At 37.9% G+C, this 19,914-nt stretch overlaps 1 protein-coding gene across 7 annotated transcripts in view; it reads right to left on the minus strand.

Moving 5' to 3' along the window:
- SK (small conductance calcium-activated potassium channel) overlaps window positions 1–19,914 on the minus strand; it is a 685,909-nt gene that overhangs the window by 15,277 nt on the left and 650,718 nt on the right. For all 7 annotated transcript variants that reach the window (XM_065225563.1, XM_065225561.1, XM_065225562.1 and 4 more), the window contains 2 exons: window positions 12,258–12,368; window positions 8,402–8,529 (listed from right to left, as the gene is read on the minus strand). In XM_065225563.1, coding sequence (XP_065081635.1) covers window positions 8,402–8,529; window positions 12,258–12,368 — 239 coding nt within the window. The remainder of the gene's footprint in view (window positions 1–8,401; window positions 8,530–12,257; window positions 12,369–19,914) is intronic.

Consider the following 19,914-nt stretch of genomic DNA (forward strand, 5'->3'; position numbering starts at 1 on the left):
CGTCACGTTTTTCTTATATCTAATGTATTGCTTGCTATAAAATCTAATACCCCCTCTTCTCTGTTAGGGCATGACATAATATATGCATCACCCCACATTAGATCTTCTATATCAAACTGAATGGTACCAACAGTCTATCGAACAGCTCTTTACGGTCGTTTTACGTTTATACTTGTCGGTGATAATATTTTAATCACTCGTCAGCTTTTCAATTATCTTGCTCTAGGTGGAGGTCTGCATGCATGGAATAGTCCAGGTGCGCTAGTACGAATCGTAGAACGATGACGTGTCAATCGAGCAGAAAATGCTTCGAGAACTATGCATTATACACACGATAGCTAGCATGGAATTGGCATCGTTTGGCACTCGACATGTGATACGGATATTATAATTGCGTTAGCCACTTTTCTCGTTCACGGTGTGTTATGAAGGTACGAGGTGCTGCAGTTTCGATTGTATCATCTTCCATCAGACATTGCAACGTTATATTCAAGAAGCTGCTAGAGCGTATACCAACCTATGTATATATGGCACAATGGTTAACGGTGGCGTAATTGATACATTATTTCTATTTGTGTGAAACTTGAATGTGGTTCTACATCCATCTTTTCTGGTTTCGTTCTCAATGTAATAATTGTGGGATACTTAACACATAAACATGTCTACCGTTGTCGACAAACCCTCACTGAAATTAGCAACCCTTTAAGATAAAATTGGTTAATGTGCCAGCCGTAGCAAACGACTACAATTAGAGGCAACAGGTGTTAAATTATAAATATTTAATCATTTATCTGTTTTTAAAGACAAACTGGGTGGATCTGGAGTGAGAGATGTGCAAATGAAAAGTTTGACGATAACAAGCTAAACAGGTGGGACATATTCATGTAATAGAAAAAGACATTTCATTCTGGGTCACATCTTGGCTATCAACAGCATGGTTAAATGAAAGTGTTTGCATAATTGCTAATCTAGATTAAAGTTTTCTCTCAACTCAAATTTAGCATATATTCACTAATAGCTTAAAAAATTAGCAGAATTGTTAATCCGCCAACTCAAATTTAGCGATTGGCGGAGTAGCGAAAATGTAGACAGTGGGGAAAAAGGGCCCCAATTTTTACGTAAGTCATCATCCAAAAAACATTTTTTAGTACTCATGTCACTTTTTGACATTGTTTTAAATAACATAATGGCCTACTTTTCATAGTTAAAATAACAGTGTCAAAAAGTACTACTTTCAGCATCCAGCAGCAGTTCTACTTTTCGACATCATTTTGAGTGCTAGAAATTGTGTATGCAAAATTTGATTTTTTCAACACTCGTCGTGATTACGTCGTAATAACGACGACTCGTGTTGAAAAAAAAAAACTCTTTTTGCAACTTGTTGCACAGACACCTATTTTTATTCTGGAAAAATATTAGAAAAAAATATCAAAATCCTAAAAAGTTAGTTTTTTTCTTAGAGTACATATGTAAATGTTGTTCTCTATCTCATCATGAAAGGTCGATTTTTTCTAGGGTTTTTTGATTCCAACTTTTTGCCATGTGACATAGATAAAAAATGTTTTATACGTACATTTTAGATAAATCAAAATGGCGGACGGCATGCGAGTGTCTTTCGCGAAACTGAGTAGCGGAAATTATGTTTCCTGGAAATTCCGGACGAAGGCGCTACTTGAGTGTGAAGAGTTGTGGGACGTAATTGCCACAGCGAATCCAGAGGAAGTGGACGAAAATTATGTACAGTGGTAGAAGAATGATGCGAAGGCTCGCGCGACGATTTCGTTGTTTATTGATGACAGCCAGCTACGTTTCGTCAAGAAAGCAGAAACCGCGCGCGATAAGTGGAATAATTTGAAAACCTATCTTGCAAAAGCAACGATAGGCACCCAGGCATTGCTACTGCAGCAATTATGTTCGATTAATCTCGGTGAAGGTGGCGATGTAGAAAAGCACCTGGAAGAAATCGAAAACATTTACGATCGGCTTTACAGTACCGGTGTTGGGATCAGTGAGCAGTTGCGGGTGATAATGATGCTGCGTAGTTTGCGTCCGTCTTTCGCGAGTTTTGATGTATCGTTGGAAAATCGGCCAGCGGACGATTTAACAATGGACTTAGTTGTGGCTAATGATGAGTGTGACAAGCGGGCGGGTCCAAGAGCAGGATCCAGTGGAATTAGTGTTAAGGAAGAAAAAGTTCATAAAGTGGATGCTAAGGTGAACAGCGATAAAGCAAAGTGTTTTTTTTCTGTAAGCAACCTGGCCATTATAAGAGAAATTGCCGCAAGTTGGCTGCTTTGAAGCACAGTGACAGTTCGGGTGAATCGAGCAAGAAGTCGAGTTCCGGACAGCAGGCTAAACAGGTGCAAGCGAAAAATGCACAGCTGCCCAAACCAGTGGTAGCAGAATATACTTTCTGTGGTGCCGTGTGTTTTGTTGCGGATGGTGCTATTCCGGGGGCTTGGACAATCGACAGCGGATGTACTTGCCATATGGTTTTTCGTTGAATTCAACGACCGTGCATTACAGGAAATGGCCAACTGTATGCTGTTGGATGCAGGGCTACCCAAATGATATTGGGGTGAGGCCGTGCTTACGGCAATCTTTGTCCAGAATCGGTTGTCATCGAGGGTTGTGGATAAAACACCTCACGAGATTTGGACAGGAAAAGTACCGGATTTCGCTGAGTTAAAAGTGTTTGGGTGCGAAGCCTACCCAAGTAACCAAAAGTTCTGCATTCAACGATTAAAATCACTTTCAAGTTCCGTAAAGTTCAAATAAAGTTCCGACCGAACCTTCAAGTTCCATAAAGTTCAAATAAAGTTCCGACAGAACTTTCAAGTTCCATAAAGTTCAAATAAAGTTCCAACCGAACCATAAAGTTCCATAAAGTTCAAATAAAGTTCTGACTGAACTTTCAAGTTCCATAAAGTTCACATAAAGTTCCGACAGAACTTTCAAGTTCCATAAAGTTCAAATAAAGTTCCGACAGAACTTTCAAGTTTCATAAAATTCAAATAAAGTTCCAACCAAACCTTCCAGTTCCATAAAGTTCAAATAAAGTTCCGACAGAACTTTCAAGTTCCATAAAGTTCAAATAAAGTTCCGACCGAACCTTCAAGTTCCATAAAGTTCAAATAAAGTTCCGACAGAACTTTCAAGTTCCATAAAGTTCAAATAAAGTTCCGACAGAACTTTCAAGCCACATGAAGCAATCCGCACAAGTCTTTATTAGTAACAAAATGTAATGTACGTAAATATTAAATGATCAGTGGCCCGAATAAATCATAATTCTTATATTTATGCAGTGCATCAACATTCAATTAACACATAAAAAAATAATTAAAAAGTAATTTCCTGGACTCGAACCCGTGTATTCGGCATGCGATCTACTAACGCTAACCACTGCACCACAAATGTGTTGGAATACCATGCGGGCAAATACCAATTTCAAATTCATCAAGGTGTTGTGTTTCGTATGCAAGGCAGTCAGCTGGCACTAAAAACTCCAACAGTAGGCGGGACAACAGCTCACATTAATATATTTCAGATGACGCAGCGGTTCGTGCTGGGGCTCTCACGCAGAAGGACTGGGTTTAATTCTTCAAACAGCTCCATTACATTACTACTACTAATGCTGATAAATCAATACACATTAATACCTGCCTTTAGAAATAACTTTCATAAAAGTGCGAACTAAACATAGAATTGGTGTAGAGGACAAAAACCTTTTTTAATTTATTTTCTAAAAGTTCCGTTCAAGTTCCGCCAGAAGCTGCTTAGAATGCTCTTCAATTATGATACCGGAACTTTCAAGTTCTTATAACGACTTAAAAATGAGGCTGCTTAGAATTCTAAAGACCATCACTAACTAAGCTGCTTAAGCCACAAATGGCCTTTTATCAGAACTTTTGGTTACTTGGGTATGTACTCGTACCCGACCAAAGACGAAAGCTAAGAAGCTAGTGTTTGTCGGCTACTCAAGTCAGCACAAAGGCTATCGCTTTCTTGACCTCGCAACAAACCGCATCACTATAAGCCGCAACGTGCGCTTTCTGGAGCTGGTAAATTATTCAGAACAGGCGGAGGAGAAGCCAGTTGCTTCGGAGATTCCTGTGGAGCAGAGTGGTGATAGCGTGAGTGATTGTGAAGAAGAAGAAGAAGTGTTTCTTGAGGATCGTGAAAGTGAAGGACGCTCACAAGTGCTTGATGAATAAGAACAGTCTGAGTATGATGATGCTAGTGAAATGAACGAAAGTGATTTCCTTGGCTTCGAACCGAAGTTTCCAGAAGAACAACCAGTGTTAAACAGAGCTAATCGACGTACTCGAGGTGTATTGCCTGGACGTTACAAAGACTTTGTAGTGGGGCAAGTGACTGTAGATAAAGAGCCCGAAGATTATAGAGAAGCAATTCTAGTCCCAGATTGGAGAAATGCCATTAACGCGAAAATAGCGGCACATGCCGTGAACCAGACATGGGAGTAGGTGCTATTACCCCTGGGAAGAAAGGGATTGAAGTGAAGTGGGTCTTTAAGTTAAAGCGGTATGAAGCGGGGAAGGTAATCAAACACAAGCCGCGTATTGTCGCTAAAGGCTACACTCAGTTGTTTGGAATTGATTTCACAGAGATATACGCTCCGGTTACCCGACAGGCGACGCTACATGTGCTGTTGGCGGTGGCTAGCAAGAAAGGTTTACTGCTAAAATAATATGAACGGAACAGTTGACGAGGAATTGTATATGTCCCAGCTGCCCGGATATTCTATCAAGGGGAAGGAGGACATGGTTTGCAGATTGCGTAAGAGCATCTATGGCCTGCGACAGTCGGCTAGATGCTGGAATAAAACGTTACACGCGGTGCTGCTGGATTTGAAGTTCAAGGCTTGCGAATCTGACCCTTATCTCTACTTACGCCATGGACGGAGAGTCGTCTATCTCGTCGAGAAAGAGATTGATGATGTATTCAGGAATCTTCGTGACAAGTTCGAAGTAACATCCCTTGGTCAGGCTGCATCATTTTTTCGCGTATGAGATCGAAAGAGAAGCCCAAGTAACCATTCGCCTTTTTGGCTATATACTGCTGAACAATGGCTATATCAGTATTTGTAAGCTCTGATGAGGCCCGTATATAATCAAAAACGCGAAATAACATGCCTATGGTAACTTGGGGAGTGCATACTCCGGAAGTTCAAGATGGATAACTCTCATGCCGTGAAGACACCGATAGATCTAGAGTATATTACAGGAAGCAAACCGTTCGAAGACACAACGTTGTACAGGAGCTTGATTGGCGCGCGTCTGTACCTGGCCGTCAATGCTTGACCCGAATGGGACCAAGGATTTCAAGCTAAGCTATGGACCGCAGGACGGATGGAAGCTAGGAGGATTTTCAGACTTCGATTGGACAAGCGACAGACGTACGCGGCGTTCTACCACGGGATTCACATTCTTTTACGGAGGTGGGCCCGTCAGTTGGGCCAGCAAGAGTTGTTATTTCGTCCTTGGAGGCTGAATATAACGCGTTATGCTTGGCCTGGAAGCGATGTGGCTGAGACAACTATTGGAGGAGCTAGAGGAGTCGGAAAGGAATCCGACAGTTATGTACGAGGATCAGTGTTGGGAAAATATCAAAAAAATCAAATCTCACCAATTCCCAAGATTACGCTTGATTTCCGTAAACAAAAATTAACAAACATACAACTGCGGTTGATTTTGCAAGCTGTGATATGGCAGCTCGGAAAATCAAGCTAATTAAACTCACAGCTGCAAATCTTAACAAACTGTGTTGAGATTGAGTTGCTGTACACTCGAACGCAACCGAAACTTCCATAACGTATGGCAGCCACTTCGTTTTTGCCATCGGTGAAGAGTTAAAAGAGATGGTAAGCTATACTTTCTCTTTCTAAGAAAACGATGTGCAACGGAATCATTTTTGTGTCGAGTCAACTCTCAACTAGATTTATGCATGTGGTGAATAGTCTCGCAATATCAAAGGAGCTTGTAAAATCAATATTAAGCATGATATTTTGTTCCAATATCACGCGTGATATTGAGAGCGTATAAGAGTGGAAAAATATCAGTTGATTGATGATTTTGCCAACACTGACGAGGATAACATGTGATGTATGAGTTTCACCAAAACTGGAAGATGTAGCGGCAGAGTGAAGCACATAGATACGAAGAGACACTTCATCCGTGATTTGTGTGAACATAGGACTGTAGATTTGGTGTACTCACTTGTAGAAAGTGAGGAGATGACCGCCGACGCTCTTACTAAACCAGTCTGGCTATACTGGATAAGTTCTTGAGGAAAGTAGGACTAAAGAAGTGATTAGGGTGGTACTCATCCAGGAGGAGTATTGGGAATGAATGAGCACCTTGATGTATAGCCACCTTGGCTGAAGAGAAAAATAACTTGATTACTGGCTGCATTTAATGCCTTTTGAAGTTTTAATTAATTACGCAATAAATCAGCAACTTGTACACACGTGTTTCCAGTTTTTCTCCCCGAAAGAATACGCGGTTCTTTTGTCTGCTCTCTGGTGCTCCCTTTGTTCGCTTTCCCGGTGATTTCCTAAGAGAAGAGGTGACAATACGGGGGCAAAAATGAACCACTTTTCTGTCAAACGTGAACCAGCTCCTGATTGGCCGATTTTATGTGGGTAAGATAGAGATAGAGATAGATAAAGATAGAGATAGAGATAGAAATAAAAGAGGAAGAAGCCAATTGTCAACTCTTCCTCTTAGGTGATTCCGTGCGTCTATGTTACATCTCATTAGGTCCACGGATTTGACGTGAGGTGCACTTTTCGAGGCTCCGGGTAACTTTTTTGTTCAAGGCAAGAAGCTCAGAGTTCTCAGTTGTTCAATATTTTCAACAATAATTTTGGTAGGTCATCCAATACACGGCTGGCCCTTCATTAAATTTGTTTTCTACGATGGACTATTTCGAGACAAATGACAACGTTCCCGACAAAAGATGTCCAGGATCAGGTCCCATCTGCTGCTGTAGCCAAAGAGCAGGGGAAAAAGGGAAATGTTGAATCCCAGAATCAAACTTCTTAGATTTTGTCGTCAATATGAATCAATATGATTGTCAATACCTCACTTCCGTTTTATCCCCCTTTGCTCACAATATGTGAGGCTGGGTGGAATAATTTACAAAGCCGTGACTAACTTGAATATCTCGGATGACAAACGGTTTCAGTCACCATGTTATACATATTCTTAAAAGAAAAATTCTGCTGAATCGATTGATGTGGGTCTCATTGGCCAGAGACATTTGCCTGCTGAGATTGAGGGCTGGAGTCAACCCGAGTTCGCGGTAAAATAGGAAATGCGTCTATCGACATACTTTTGCATCTTACGTTAGGTATATTCCTGGAAATTAAGTATATGTTTAACGACACCATATACACCCTCAGGGAATTTCTTCTGCCCCAACAGAGGATCCAGAACGACCGATAAAGTGGCCTCACTATACAAATTGTCCTGGAACATTGCGATTTCCTCTATTTTGTTCAAAATCACAAGATCATAGTGTATATAATATGCGATTGATATTTTGATGTAAAGTGGCCATATCTTGTTTCTCCGGATAATCTAGATTGACCGATAAAGCGGCCACATTATAAAAATTATAGAACCCTTACACAACATTCATGTTCTTCACATTCATAAATTTTGGTAACATAAAGAAATTCTATAATCCATATTAAATTTCCTACGCAGCTGATCGAAACAAACATTATGATGTCACTACAAGTGAAATGAAATTCGAGTGAAAAACGAAATGCAAGTACAATTATACTAATGTCCAGAGAAGTCGAGAAATTCTTCAACCCGGAAAATTTCAGCATGGTCTTGCTTTATCGCTGCGCCTTTACCGACTTAGCTAAGGGAAGCTCAGGGATCCTATGCAGTGGCCTTTAATTACGTGGGATTTTGGATCCCTTTTTCCCACTAGCGGAATTTATGTGTAGTTGTGTTCTACTGCTAGTAGGATAGGTATACACATTATTGACGTTGCACAAACATATTGTATTGGTCAAATGATGACAGTGTTACCACAATAGGTAAATAGTACATTCTGTTTCATAAGTTTTAAACTATATAAATATTAAAATTTATCAACAAATAGTTTAAGCTGCAGTACAGGTTATACAGGAATATATTGTTCTAGGCAAATAATAGTAGGCTTATCCAGCTTTTAACCAACTAAATTGTGTGTTGGGTTTAGTTTACTCGCGAAAAAAATTGATTTTTTATAGTTAAGATAACTTAATCTATTATGAAAACTCCTATTTAAAAAAAACAGGTTGATTCTATTGTTTTTTATACTATTATTTTACAAGTACTTATTGCTATTCATTAGCCTTTATTTTTATTTGATTTATACTCACGCGTAGATAGCTAACAGGAACTTCCGCTGATGTGTCCGCACTCGGCCAGGATTTACGCGCTTCACTAGCCGCGTGTGTTTGTATATTAACCAGGTTTCCCGTAGCACGTTGGCCGCTGCATTTTTCAGCTGTTAGGAGTAGATACAAAATGATGAATGAGATAGCTTCCGTTTTATTGTTGGCTTCTGAATTTTCTTTTCTTTCTTTCAATGATAGATACTTAAATTTAGATTAATGATGAAAGTATTGTGACCCGCTTTCCAGAAAATCAAAAAATGGCTTGGTACCAAATAATAAAAAGTAAAAAAATCTTAGTTTAAATCAGAGTTGTTAATAGATAACAATCGATAACGTCTGCAGTGGAGTATTTGCATTGCAGACGTTACCGCAGACGCTACGACGGTTATTGATTGACAAGCTTGGTTCAAATGCTAAAATAAATGAAACTTGTTGATTTATGTTTTTGAGGTTTTCTTTCAACTCTTCCATTTATTCCAGATCCTACGCTTCCTCTGGTTGACTCATCTCTAGTGAATGGTGAAAAAAGTTATACCACGTTAAGCATCAAGCTGGAAGGGATCATTTTTATATCTTTAAATTTGTCAAACCTCTTAACGGAATTTTTTCTACTTGTTTGACCCAGTTCCTTTCAACCGCATTGGAATGACACTTAAATTTCTTCCGGGTAGCTGTGTATGACACTTTATAATACACTGTTACGCAGTTTCAGGCCAAATGACGCATTGAAAAACTCGACCATTTCAGATTTACATAACATTTTGCATAATTGGGTGTTATGAGCAATCATTTACAGTTTTTATAAAAATTCGGCCATTTTGGATCTTTTCAAAATGGCGTTTTTGTCATGTTTCAATAAATTGTAGCATGAAAACGTCACTTCTGACAAAAATGACGTCTGAGACAAAGTTGTAGAGGTAGCGGCGCCGGTGGTGTAGTGGTAAGCGTGATTGCCTCTCACCCCAAAAGGCCTGGGTTCAATCCAAATTTTCTGAGGCATAAAATCTCTGATCACGCATGGGATGTAAAACTTCACTTATTAATATTTATTAGATACTTTTTTCTGAACTTTTGACATTTTTAAATTTTTGCTTTATGATTAGATAAGCCTAAGTGACAAAACTTTTCATTTGTTTCAATTTAGAAATTTGAAAAGCTTATATTAGTAGGGGAGAATGGTATACAACGCACCCCCTGGGCAGAACGCACCAGCTGACTTTCATTTGTGTTTTTCATGGCTTTTACGTAACTTTTTTGTTGTCTTATCAAGCAGCACTTCTAGCATAGCATCTGAATTAAAAATCCTGCATAATAAATCCTATAATTGGATTAAAAATTCCAAGAAAAACTAAAAACAAAATGAAGAAGTGCGTCTTACCCCGGAGGTGCGTTATGTACTGTTCTCCCCTATATTTTATAAACTTTCAGTGAGCCAATTTTGTGATCCAAGTTATATTCATCAGTGGTTTGATCAACTATGGGAAACTTTTTGTTCATCGAATATTACATATCCGCCAATATCTCAAAAGTTTTGTATTAAAATTACGTGGCATTATGAGGAACGATGACATTTGGGTTATTTCATTAGTCCTGAACAATCGGTTATCAAAGAACAGAGATACAATGTTTTTAATGACAATAAGATTTAAGGTGGCTCTATTGTATTGACACGCACTATATAATAAAGAGTGGAACGATCAAAAATTGGTCGACTTGGCGACGAATTTGGTGTATTTTTTTTTTAAATCGTGCATTTAAAAACTTGAACACCGCTCATTTTGTTGGTCTGTGTGTACGAAATGTTGCCTATATTTTTTTTTCATTTTCCATTCAGTTGTCAAAATCGTGTCGAAGCAAGAGGAACAGCGTATCAACATTTTGCGCGAGCATAAGCAACATCCAAATTATGCCCACGCAGATTGATTGCGTCAGAACTTTGATTGCGTCATTATGGACAATGAAACATACGTCATACTCAAGAAAAAAATCCTCCAAACTCGCCGGAGCTGCGCCCAATTGAAAAAATATTGGGTAATAGTTAAGCGGAACCTCAAGAAAACTCATAAGACAGTTGGAAATGTGTAACAGTTCTATACAAGCATCAGAATCAAATAAGGTGGATACAACAGCGGTACAAAATCTGATGGAAGGTGTGAAAACGTAAAGCTCGACAGTTCCCATTTGGAAAATTGGAAACCTAATTAGATAATTTTTCTGTACTTTGTAGTCATTGAACTCAAAAAAGAAATACAGATTGATCATTTATACAATAACATAATCAGTGTGTCCGTAATCATGTTTTACCAATTTTGACCGTTCCATCCTTTAATGTATTTTTAATTACTATAACTAGCATGTATTTTTAATTAGCGCAACTCAAGCCTTGAAAAATGCTGATGTTTTTTTTTTGTATTCTAATCCATTCATAACATTTTAGGACATTCGTGACTTTTTGACCTGAAAATTTGACCTGGTGGCCCTTAACGTAGGCATGGATGCTAACCACTACGCCGGGTCTGTCCCCTTGCTGAAAACTGAGAACAGGACGATCTTTTGAATGTGTCAATTAGAGATTCGAGGCAGGTCAAACGTTTTACATACTTGTGAAATTTTTCCAGGTAGCAGATAATTCTAACTATGTACAACTTCACCACCACCAAGTTCATGCTGCAATTGCCACAAAACGACCGTAGCTAAAATCTTTGATGGTATGCTGGCAAACAGATTCCAGGGGGAGCAAAAGGGGTATGGGGCATAAGGCCCCATATATGTTTGTTCAATTGGTATTTTCTCAGCAACAAATGCCTGATAAGTGAACTCAGAAGTGAACAGAACTCATGTTCTCCATTGTTTTTCATTTGGACAAAGCAAATGGATATTTTTGGTTGCTAGCAAAACATTGGTAAAAAGTTAAAAAAAAGTAGGAACACTTTAGCCAACATTAGGGACATTAAACCTAAACTTTAATACTACAAAAGGCATGAAATATCAGCAGAAGGTAATAGATGGAATGACGCAATCTCAACCGGAAATCATTCACATGTTTCATATTTTCAACGTCTCGCTGAGATGCATAAGAAAAGCAGATGTGATATCAATTCGAAATTTTCACAAATATTGTTTTAAGGGTGGAAATGATTTTGGTTTAATAACGATACTACTAATGCAGAGAGCATAGTATGCAAAACATTGCAACAAGTGCAATTTGAAATGTTTGCTAGTATTCATATTACGCTTTCGTATCATGAATGAAAAAATTACAATGCTAATTAAGAATGTCGAAAAATAGGTTATGCTTAGACAGGAAATGGAATTAAACAAAAAATAATAAAATCAATTAAAGAAAGACTGATATATGAAACGGAAAGAATAAAGAGCGAAATTGTTGGTACAGGAAAACGCCGTCGGTGGTACTGAGACCCATCGCAACAGCCGAAATCCAACCAATTGAGTTGATTTTCTGTACGTAATTTGGGCATAGTTGAAACTAATCACATCCACATAAATCACCTCAATTGGTTGAAAAATAGCTGAGAAATTATGGCGGATGGGTGTGTATTTTTTCTCAGAATCCAATTAACATGACAATTTGCTTTAGTTTTTTATGAAAGAAATTGATATTTCAAACGGAAAACACGAAAAAAAAAACATTAAGTAATCCATAAAACAAATCATACGGATACGTATCTGCATTCTTGCTGTGCTGGTGAAAATCGCTATCACTACACTGTGATCTCTCTGCCACCATGTTTACAACAGGAAGCCACCCGTTCATTCATCCGTTCGTTCGTTCGTTCCAAAAGACAAATGGCAGACAAACTTTCAATTTGGCACTTACCCTCTTCGTGAGCTGAGTATCCATCATGAAGTTGTGCACATGTTTTTCCGCTCGTGTTAACTCCAACTTTCGCGATACGACTGCCACCAGTAGTGCCGTACAGCCAGCACCCTGTTCCCGGGTATGGACGTTGGCAGCGGATAGTCGGATGTTGGTTACATTTGCAAATTCATGGTTTGGCGGAAGAATGTACCATCCATGTCGGATGCGAGTACGTTGATGACCGCAGCGCCGTGGTTTCAGTGTGCCATTTGTTGCATTTTTGGGTGAGAAAAAGAAAGGAAAGATGCGAAACATTGTATGAATAACAAATATAACTCGAATTTAAATTGTTGTTTTATGTTTATGTTTTAATATTTCGGTATAATAGGTTTGAGTGTGTCTTTGTATATTGCTTGAAAGTAAAACTAGGCACTCGCCAATGCTAGAGCTGTGGGTATATTTTCGCAGCGTTTTATTTTATTTTTATGCAGTGCTTTCACTATGGAGCGTGAATTTTAGCTGTATGTTAGATCGTGCATTCGGCTATAGTGTTGGTGGTTTTTCCTACGGATTTTGATACAGAAAGGGTTAGTCTGTCGGATCCAGAATCACTCGTAGACGTTCTCGCAGGAATGGATCCATACTCGCAGTTGATGATGTTTCCGGGATATATTACCATTGTAGTTTTGAGTTTTGAATCATCAATTATGTGCAGAAATAAATTTACAACTTAATTAAATTTACTACAACGACTGCTTCAGCAAGGCTTTGAATATGTTTTCAGCAAAATTATCTATGGAAAATGGATCTACTGAGAGCAGACTGCAGTATTAAAACTCTTCTTACGTCTTCAACTTCCAAAGCTTTGTTGGCCACGGTGTCTTTGTTAGAATAACTTTAAAACAAACAAAAATCCGCATTCTCGAAACCGGAGATAAACTTTCCCGTGGCTAAAAATCTCCTAAATAAATCTTAAAATAAAAGGCATTCACGAGACCTTTAAACCGATACAGAAAGCAAAATCAGGCCCGGTGATCAACGCGTATCTGATACGTGTTCTACTGTTTTGCCGCCCGACCCCGTTAATGGCTCATGATCGAGCAAATATTTAAATTGACGTAAGTGCTTTAGTAAACAATGATTTAAAACGTTAATTAATCGAAACTGACAGTTTCTTATGGGAATTTTCGGTGGAGCAAAAGGATAGTACGAAGTCCGCCATGTTTCACGCACAGCCTGACTTTTACTTATGGATTTTACCATAGGAGTAAAGAGCTACAAAGTCGCCGTTAACGTCAATGCCAGCATCATGTAGGGAAAAATTTAAACTTCTTATGGTGGTGTTAATATGCGTTGGCGATCTATTAGTTTCAATAAATTTATGTTTGAAGTCATTGTTTACAATAGCACTTACGTTGCAGTTTTATGTTTGGTTATTTATTAACTACTTCTTAGTCATTTTTGTAATTTGGATTCGAGCATATTTAACTTTTTATTTATTCCAAATTCAAATCAATTTACATCAATGTTTTAATATAGGCGCTCCTGCTACTACAGTAACTTACCAACCTTATTTGTTATGATATATATCATAGTGTGTTTACATTGTTGTTGCCTTGTTGCCATTATTTTAAACAGGGTTTCTATACCGGCGTATAGTATAACAATTGTAATCTTAAAACTAAAAACTTAAACTTTATATTAACTAGTTATAAAAAGAATTGATCATTGCGATTGAAAGTTGCAATGATTTTTGCCTGAAATTGTAAATTATTATGTTGGAAATTTGTTTTAAAGTCTCAATATTGGAAACTCGATGTGCCTCGGTAGTACCGTACCAGGGGAGCAGCTCCAAAATCATCTTAAGAACTTTGTTCTGAATCCTCAACATGTTTTTTTTTCCTGGTTGTGCAACAAATTGAGTTCTAACTGTTTAAATATTAAAAGTTTGTCCTACAAGAAAAGCTTAGATTTCCTGTTTAAATATAAGAGTGATACAAACATTTTATACCTATGTGTGTTACATTTAGCTTGGATGCCTCAATGTGATTTTTTAGGGTTAACTTTTGATCAAGTACTAGTCCAAGATATTTCACTTGATTTGACCAAGAAATTGAAACTCCGTCCATAGTGACTGTGTGACTACTACTACACACTTAGAAATACCTAATCTTACACGTGACGGAATCCATCTTTGACATAAAGGATGAGACGTAAACAAACATGTATTTAATATAAAATTAAATGCTGCGAGACTGAAAAGTTCGCAATTACGTTTGATTGAAATGAATTTCGCGTCTATTATGACTCAATTTTATGTCAAAATTGACGCTCGCATATGTCAGTCTAAGAGCACCTAAATGTACATACATTTTTGTAAGTGTGTAGGTTTCAAAAAGTAATATCTCGGATTATGTGCAAATATTATAAGTTGAGTTTTGGAAGCGTTGGGAGAAATCATCAGTTTTTGCAAATACGTTGAGGAAATATAAAAACTTTATTGCAGTCTGCTGGAAATAATACGAAGATTACTTTTTTTTTTAGCGAAAATGCCTGTTTCATCGGCGAACAAATATTTGTGGCAACTCTGAAGTGTAAATGTTATACAGTCTGGAAATTTGATAATTTATCTGTAGAGTTAAATAATATTGAACAAATTTCATAATATAGAGTAATAATAATAGAACCAGTCCGTATTTTCATCATTCATATTTTATTGTCACTGTTTGCTACTAACAACTGTAATGTGCTGTTATTGGTGCCTCCGGTAGCTCAGTCAGCAAAGGCAAGGTATTACCAAACTGGAGGCTGTGGGTTTCGATTTCCGATCCGGTCATGGACGTCTTTCTTTTCATCGACATTCCTGGGCACACTGCATGCCACACAATAAACAAATTCATGCATTGGTTGGCATAGAAACCTCTCAATAACCTCTCATAATTGTGGAAGTGAATCTAGAACACTAAATTGAGAGCAGGCGAAAGCTCGTTTAAGAGCTTAAATGCCAGGTAGAAGAATGGGTTGTTCTTGTATGTAAAAACTATGAATGAACGTATATAGTTTTACTGCATTAGACTGGCCCACAAAAATAAAAGTTCTAATTTTCCACGGGCCAACCTCTAGATTTGTGCCATGAAAGTTTAAGCTCATTTGGTTGTAGGATGAGCTGGAGTTTTTTTAGTTTGAAATTTTTATGGGGATTTTGAATAAATACATGAAAAAAATACACTCCTACACTCTAACGATCATAAAAAAGTTTCCTTATTCTCGATTTGATTCTGATTTTTAAAACTTGTAGTTCAAACAATGAGTAACCACTTTGCTGAAACTGCATTATGAATCCGGTTAGTTTTTTTTTGATATTCGCTTATGAATGTATATGAGCATTTTGTATATGAAAATTTTAACCAAATCTCCTATATGAACATTAAACCAAAAGCGCCAGCCCGTGTAGCGTCAAAACAGCTGAAACATCCAGAGAGTAGTTAACTGGATGTTGGCCTGTGGAAAAAATGATACGTTGATACGTTGCAAAAGCGGCCTGTATTTTGTTGCAATATACAAACAAAATGCACATATAAATTCAAGATCGATATAATACTAACTTGAGTCATGGAATTCTGAGCTTGCATAACCAGTATTATGCTCTTCCTGTTATTTCTTCATATATTTAAAAAAAACCATATAAACTTTAAGCCAAATATGTCAGCTCGTGTTACATCTGAATGAGCTGAAATTTTCAAAGAGTAATTTTCTCACCAAATGGCACAAATCTGGGGGTTGACCGTTGAAAAAATATATAAAAAAAATTCTCCCATATTACTGCATGCACCATGAAGTCGGTCTCTTTTTATTAATTTTAACACAACGTAGAAAATCGGGTCCTACCGTGCGCGATCAATAATTTTATAATTAATGTCATGCGTTTTCTTAACACTACTAAAAAAGCTCTTAAACATTACGTCAATTATCATTTTTCTTCATGAATAGAAATTAATAATAGTGGTGAAATGGCACTATCGTTGGCTTATGGATCTTAAGATGCATCATTACAAATCTTCTGTTTTTGCTTAGAAGAATGCGTCATCTCGACATTGCTATTGGTTATTTTTTATGGTAATAAGCGTCACTTCAAATATCAAGAAATGCTATACTACGTATTTATTGCATAGGACCAATTTTAGCGATACTTAGGCGGACTTTAGGGACTCCATCCCTATATAGTTGTGTTGGAATGAATTAGAATGTCTACGGATTAAGTAATAATAATATGTATCAGTAAAAGTCCACGAAATTAATGAGATTTTAATCAAAACCTGCGCCCATGTTCATTTTGTCCGATGACATTGAACATTAAGCCAATCAACGTTAGACTTGAACTTGAGTGTAGTGAAAAGTAGCAAACCACTCTATTTTCATTCATAAGCTGAATTCAAAAGTACACTGTAATATATTGTGAGATATTCAACACACAAAGCTATGAATATTTAGCACAGTGATGACGAGACTATTTTGCTATTCCAGATATATATGCCATAATATTGAGCCTTTTGAGAAGCTTTCCCTTTTAGCAACCACATGGGTTCTTCGTTCGGCTGAATTGGCATGAAATCTTGAAGCAGACAGCGTATGAATTGTAGATGGTACATGTACAGTGTGGCATTAACGAAACGACCCGGTTATATAAATCATAACTGAAATGACCTGCCAGCTCAGGGTGGGCTGCTTATCTTAATTGAGTTTCTTAACGAAAAAAGTTTCTCTATGGTCGTTGGCGTTTTGTGCAGACCCCTTATTGAAGTACCTGCCCTGCAGTTTACTCAGTAGGTTACTGGAGCTACGACACGTTCGCTATAGAAGGCATCAGCACAACCATCAAGTGTTTCATTTCATCAAAGTCCCCAAGAAGACGGATTCTGCTATATTTTATCTGGTATGATATGACGACATAAAAAGAGAAGAGCATAGAGCATATTTTTTCCCGTTGGGGCTCTCGTGAGAATGACTTCCAGGGTCATAAAACAACACTTTCGGTGGATGGGTGCAGACGACCACCGTTTTCATCCAGAAAGCCGAAAGAAATATAATACTTTGCAACAGTAATGACCAGATTTTGTCAGCCCCCCTCTGAAATTCTTTTAAGTGTAGTATGTTTGTGATAGTTTGGTTTGCATGGTTTCAAATTGTTTTGAAATTCAAATAACTGATTTTTTTTTATGTCTTAAGTGTAAGGACATATTTTATCAAAATAATATTTTTAATAATATTTTGATTTTCAATATTGCTCACTGCACTGAAATAAACGCCTTAATTAGAATAAATAGATATGAACGCTCACACGCTCAGATAAAATATAAATAAACCATTCTTAGCTGTTGTGAAACTGACACCAACTAAAGTAAGTAAAGTGTTTTTATGCAGAAATGATGTATTACTGAAGGTAGTTCATTCAAAAATTTTTTTTTTATATTTCAGAAAAATAGCACATGCTCGAAAAAAAGGTAATATACTATTTATTTTTATCATTTCTGTTTCTAAACCGGTGGTGTAGTGGTAAGCGAAATTGCCTCTCACCCCAAAAGGCCTGGGTTCAATCCCAGTCAGCGCCGTCGGGATTTTCTGAGGCATAAAATCTCTGATCACGCCTTCCTTCGGCCGAGCAGGAAGTAAAGCCTTTGGTCCCCGGTTCATGAGTTGATGGGTCGATAGGTAGGGTCCAGGCGTGGGAGCTGCCTCCCTGGCGTCGGTAGCATTGGTACTCAGCACGGAAAACAAGATCGACGGAAAACAAATCGCTTACTCTAGCTTATGAAGTATTAAAGATAAAGACATAAGGGATACCCACATTAGATCCATTTTGACGTAAAATTTGACACTTAGACAATAGATTTAGCTGTCACTTTATAGGAAAGTGTCAGATCCGGATCTAATGTGGGTGGTCCTTTACTTGCAAGACAAAATGTCGTATTTTTATAATACATATACATACATTTTGAGTTTTATTTAAACTCGAACCTTTTCATTGCATATATCTGCGGTAAATACAATACAGTATGCCTAGCCATTTTGAGTTTTGTGTCATATCACAGATCACAGTGGCCTAGAAATGAAAATTTGGAATAAACAAATAATTTCTCCCTGAAATTTAAACTTTACTAATATTATGACCAACAAGGCCTCAACTCCTTTTTGTAAACAAACCTTGTAAGGTCATTTTCTCACGAACCGAAACCTACATTCGTGAACCTAAAACACAATCAGGTAGAGGACTTCGGTTCGCTACAAAAGGGCCGTACAAGGTTTGTTTACAAAATGGAGTTGATGCCTTTTCAAATGTTGGTCTTGATATAGTGCCTCATGTGAAGTTTTGGCATATAATAAGATCTTTATTTTGGTGAAAGTGTTCTGAAAATGATAAAATAAAAAAATTATCTCTTTTAGTTTTGATTGTAGATAAGTAAACCTTTTACAAAGTTGTAGAAAAATACAATTTAAAGAATCCTTACTGAAAAAAAACTATACCCACTCGTAAACCTTAAAGTTATTTTTCAATAGCAGTATCAGGTCCCTTAAAAATAGCTTTTGTTAGCACAACTCTTTTATTTAAATTATACATGAAAGTTACCATGCACAACTATTTTAAATTCATTAAGAAGCATTTTAGTAGAAGGTGACCTGCGAAGGGACCGACTACGAGGCTGACGACGTGTGACCATTAATCGAGTAGAGTGGAGACGAAGTGTTAGAAAGAGTAGTCTGTTGCAGTCATCTTCATTCACTCTATTCATCATATTTATATGAGCTCCATTGTTGTCCCCGTGGCCTCTCCCTCCCAGGTTGTGATGAGCCTCGATGCACTGAAACAAAAAATAATGAGAGGTGGAAGCAGAAATCTGTGCAAACGAGGAGCGGGAGGGAATGAACACTGATCCAGAGAACGAGTCTGTAACTGTGACGAAGTGTGGTTCGTGTATTTTTTTTTTCGGGCGTTGTGTCGCCAAGTGCCAACGTGGACCTCGTGTTTTTACCCTTCTTACAAAGAAGGGTATAGATATCACTTGAAAAACCGACTATCGATCCGAGGCCCGGAGGGCCGAGTGTCATATACCATTCGATTCAGCTCGACGAGATCGGAACATGTCTGTGTGTGTGTGTACGTGTGTATGTGTGTATGTGTGTGTGTATGTAACGAAATGAATGCGCTCACGTTTCTCAGCAACCGCTCAACCGATTTGAACAAACTCGGCGCCAAATGATAGGGCTTGGGGTCCCATTGAACGCTTTTGGAATCGGTGAACCGGTTCCTGAGATATGGCCGGAATAAGATCCGGTGAATATGGGCCTTCACGCTGGATTTAACGGAAAACGTATCAAAACCATCATGCGACACATCAAATTACTAAAGAATTCAAAAATAAGATCAATGCAAGTCGTGTTAAGTGTTCCAGACCACATTGGACACACTTGGACATGTTCCGGGTACCCCGGGGAAGTTGCTTGAATATGAATTGAATTAAAACCCATTAAATCACATTAAAATACGATGATAAGGTGATTGGTAGCCTCACCAAATAGACTACACCCGGATATATTCCGGGTACCCCCAGGCAGTGGCGTAGCGTCACTGGATGACACGGGGGTGGGGGGCTTGGTCACTGATAATGACAATAAAATA

This window comes from Ochlerotatus camptorhynchus, unplaced genomic scaffold (genome assembly GCF_037179485.1).
Source record: "Ochlerotatus camptorhynchus isolate MF236.1 unplaced genomic scaffold, CSIRO-AGI_Acam_v1.1 ptg000231l, whole genome shotgun sequence".
Taxonomy (NCBI): Eukaryota; Metazoa; Arthropoda; class Insecta; order Diptera; family Culicidae; genus Ochlerotatus; species Ochlerotatus camptorhynchus.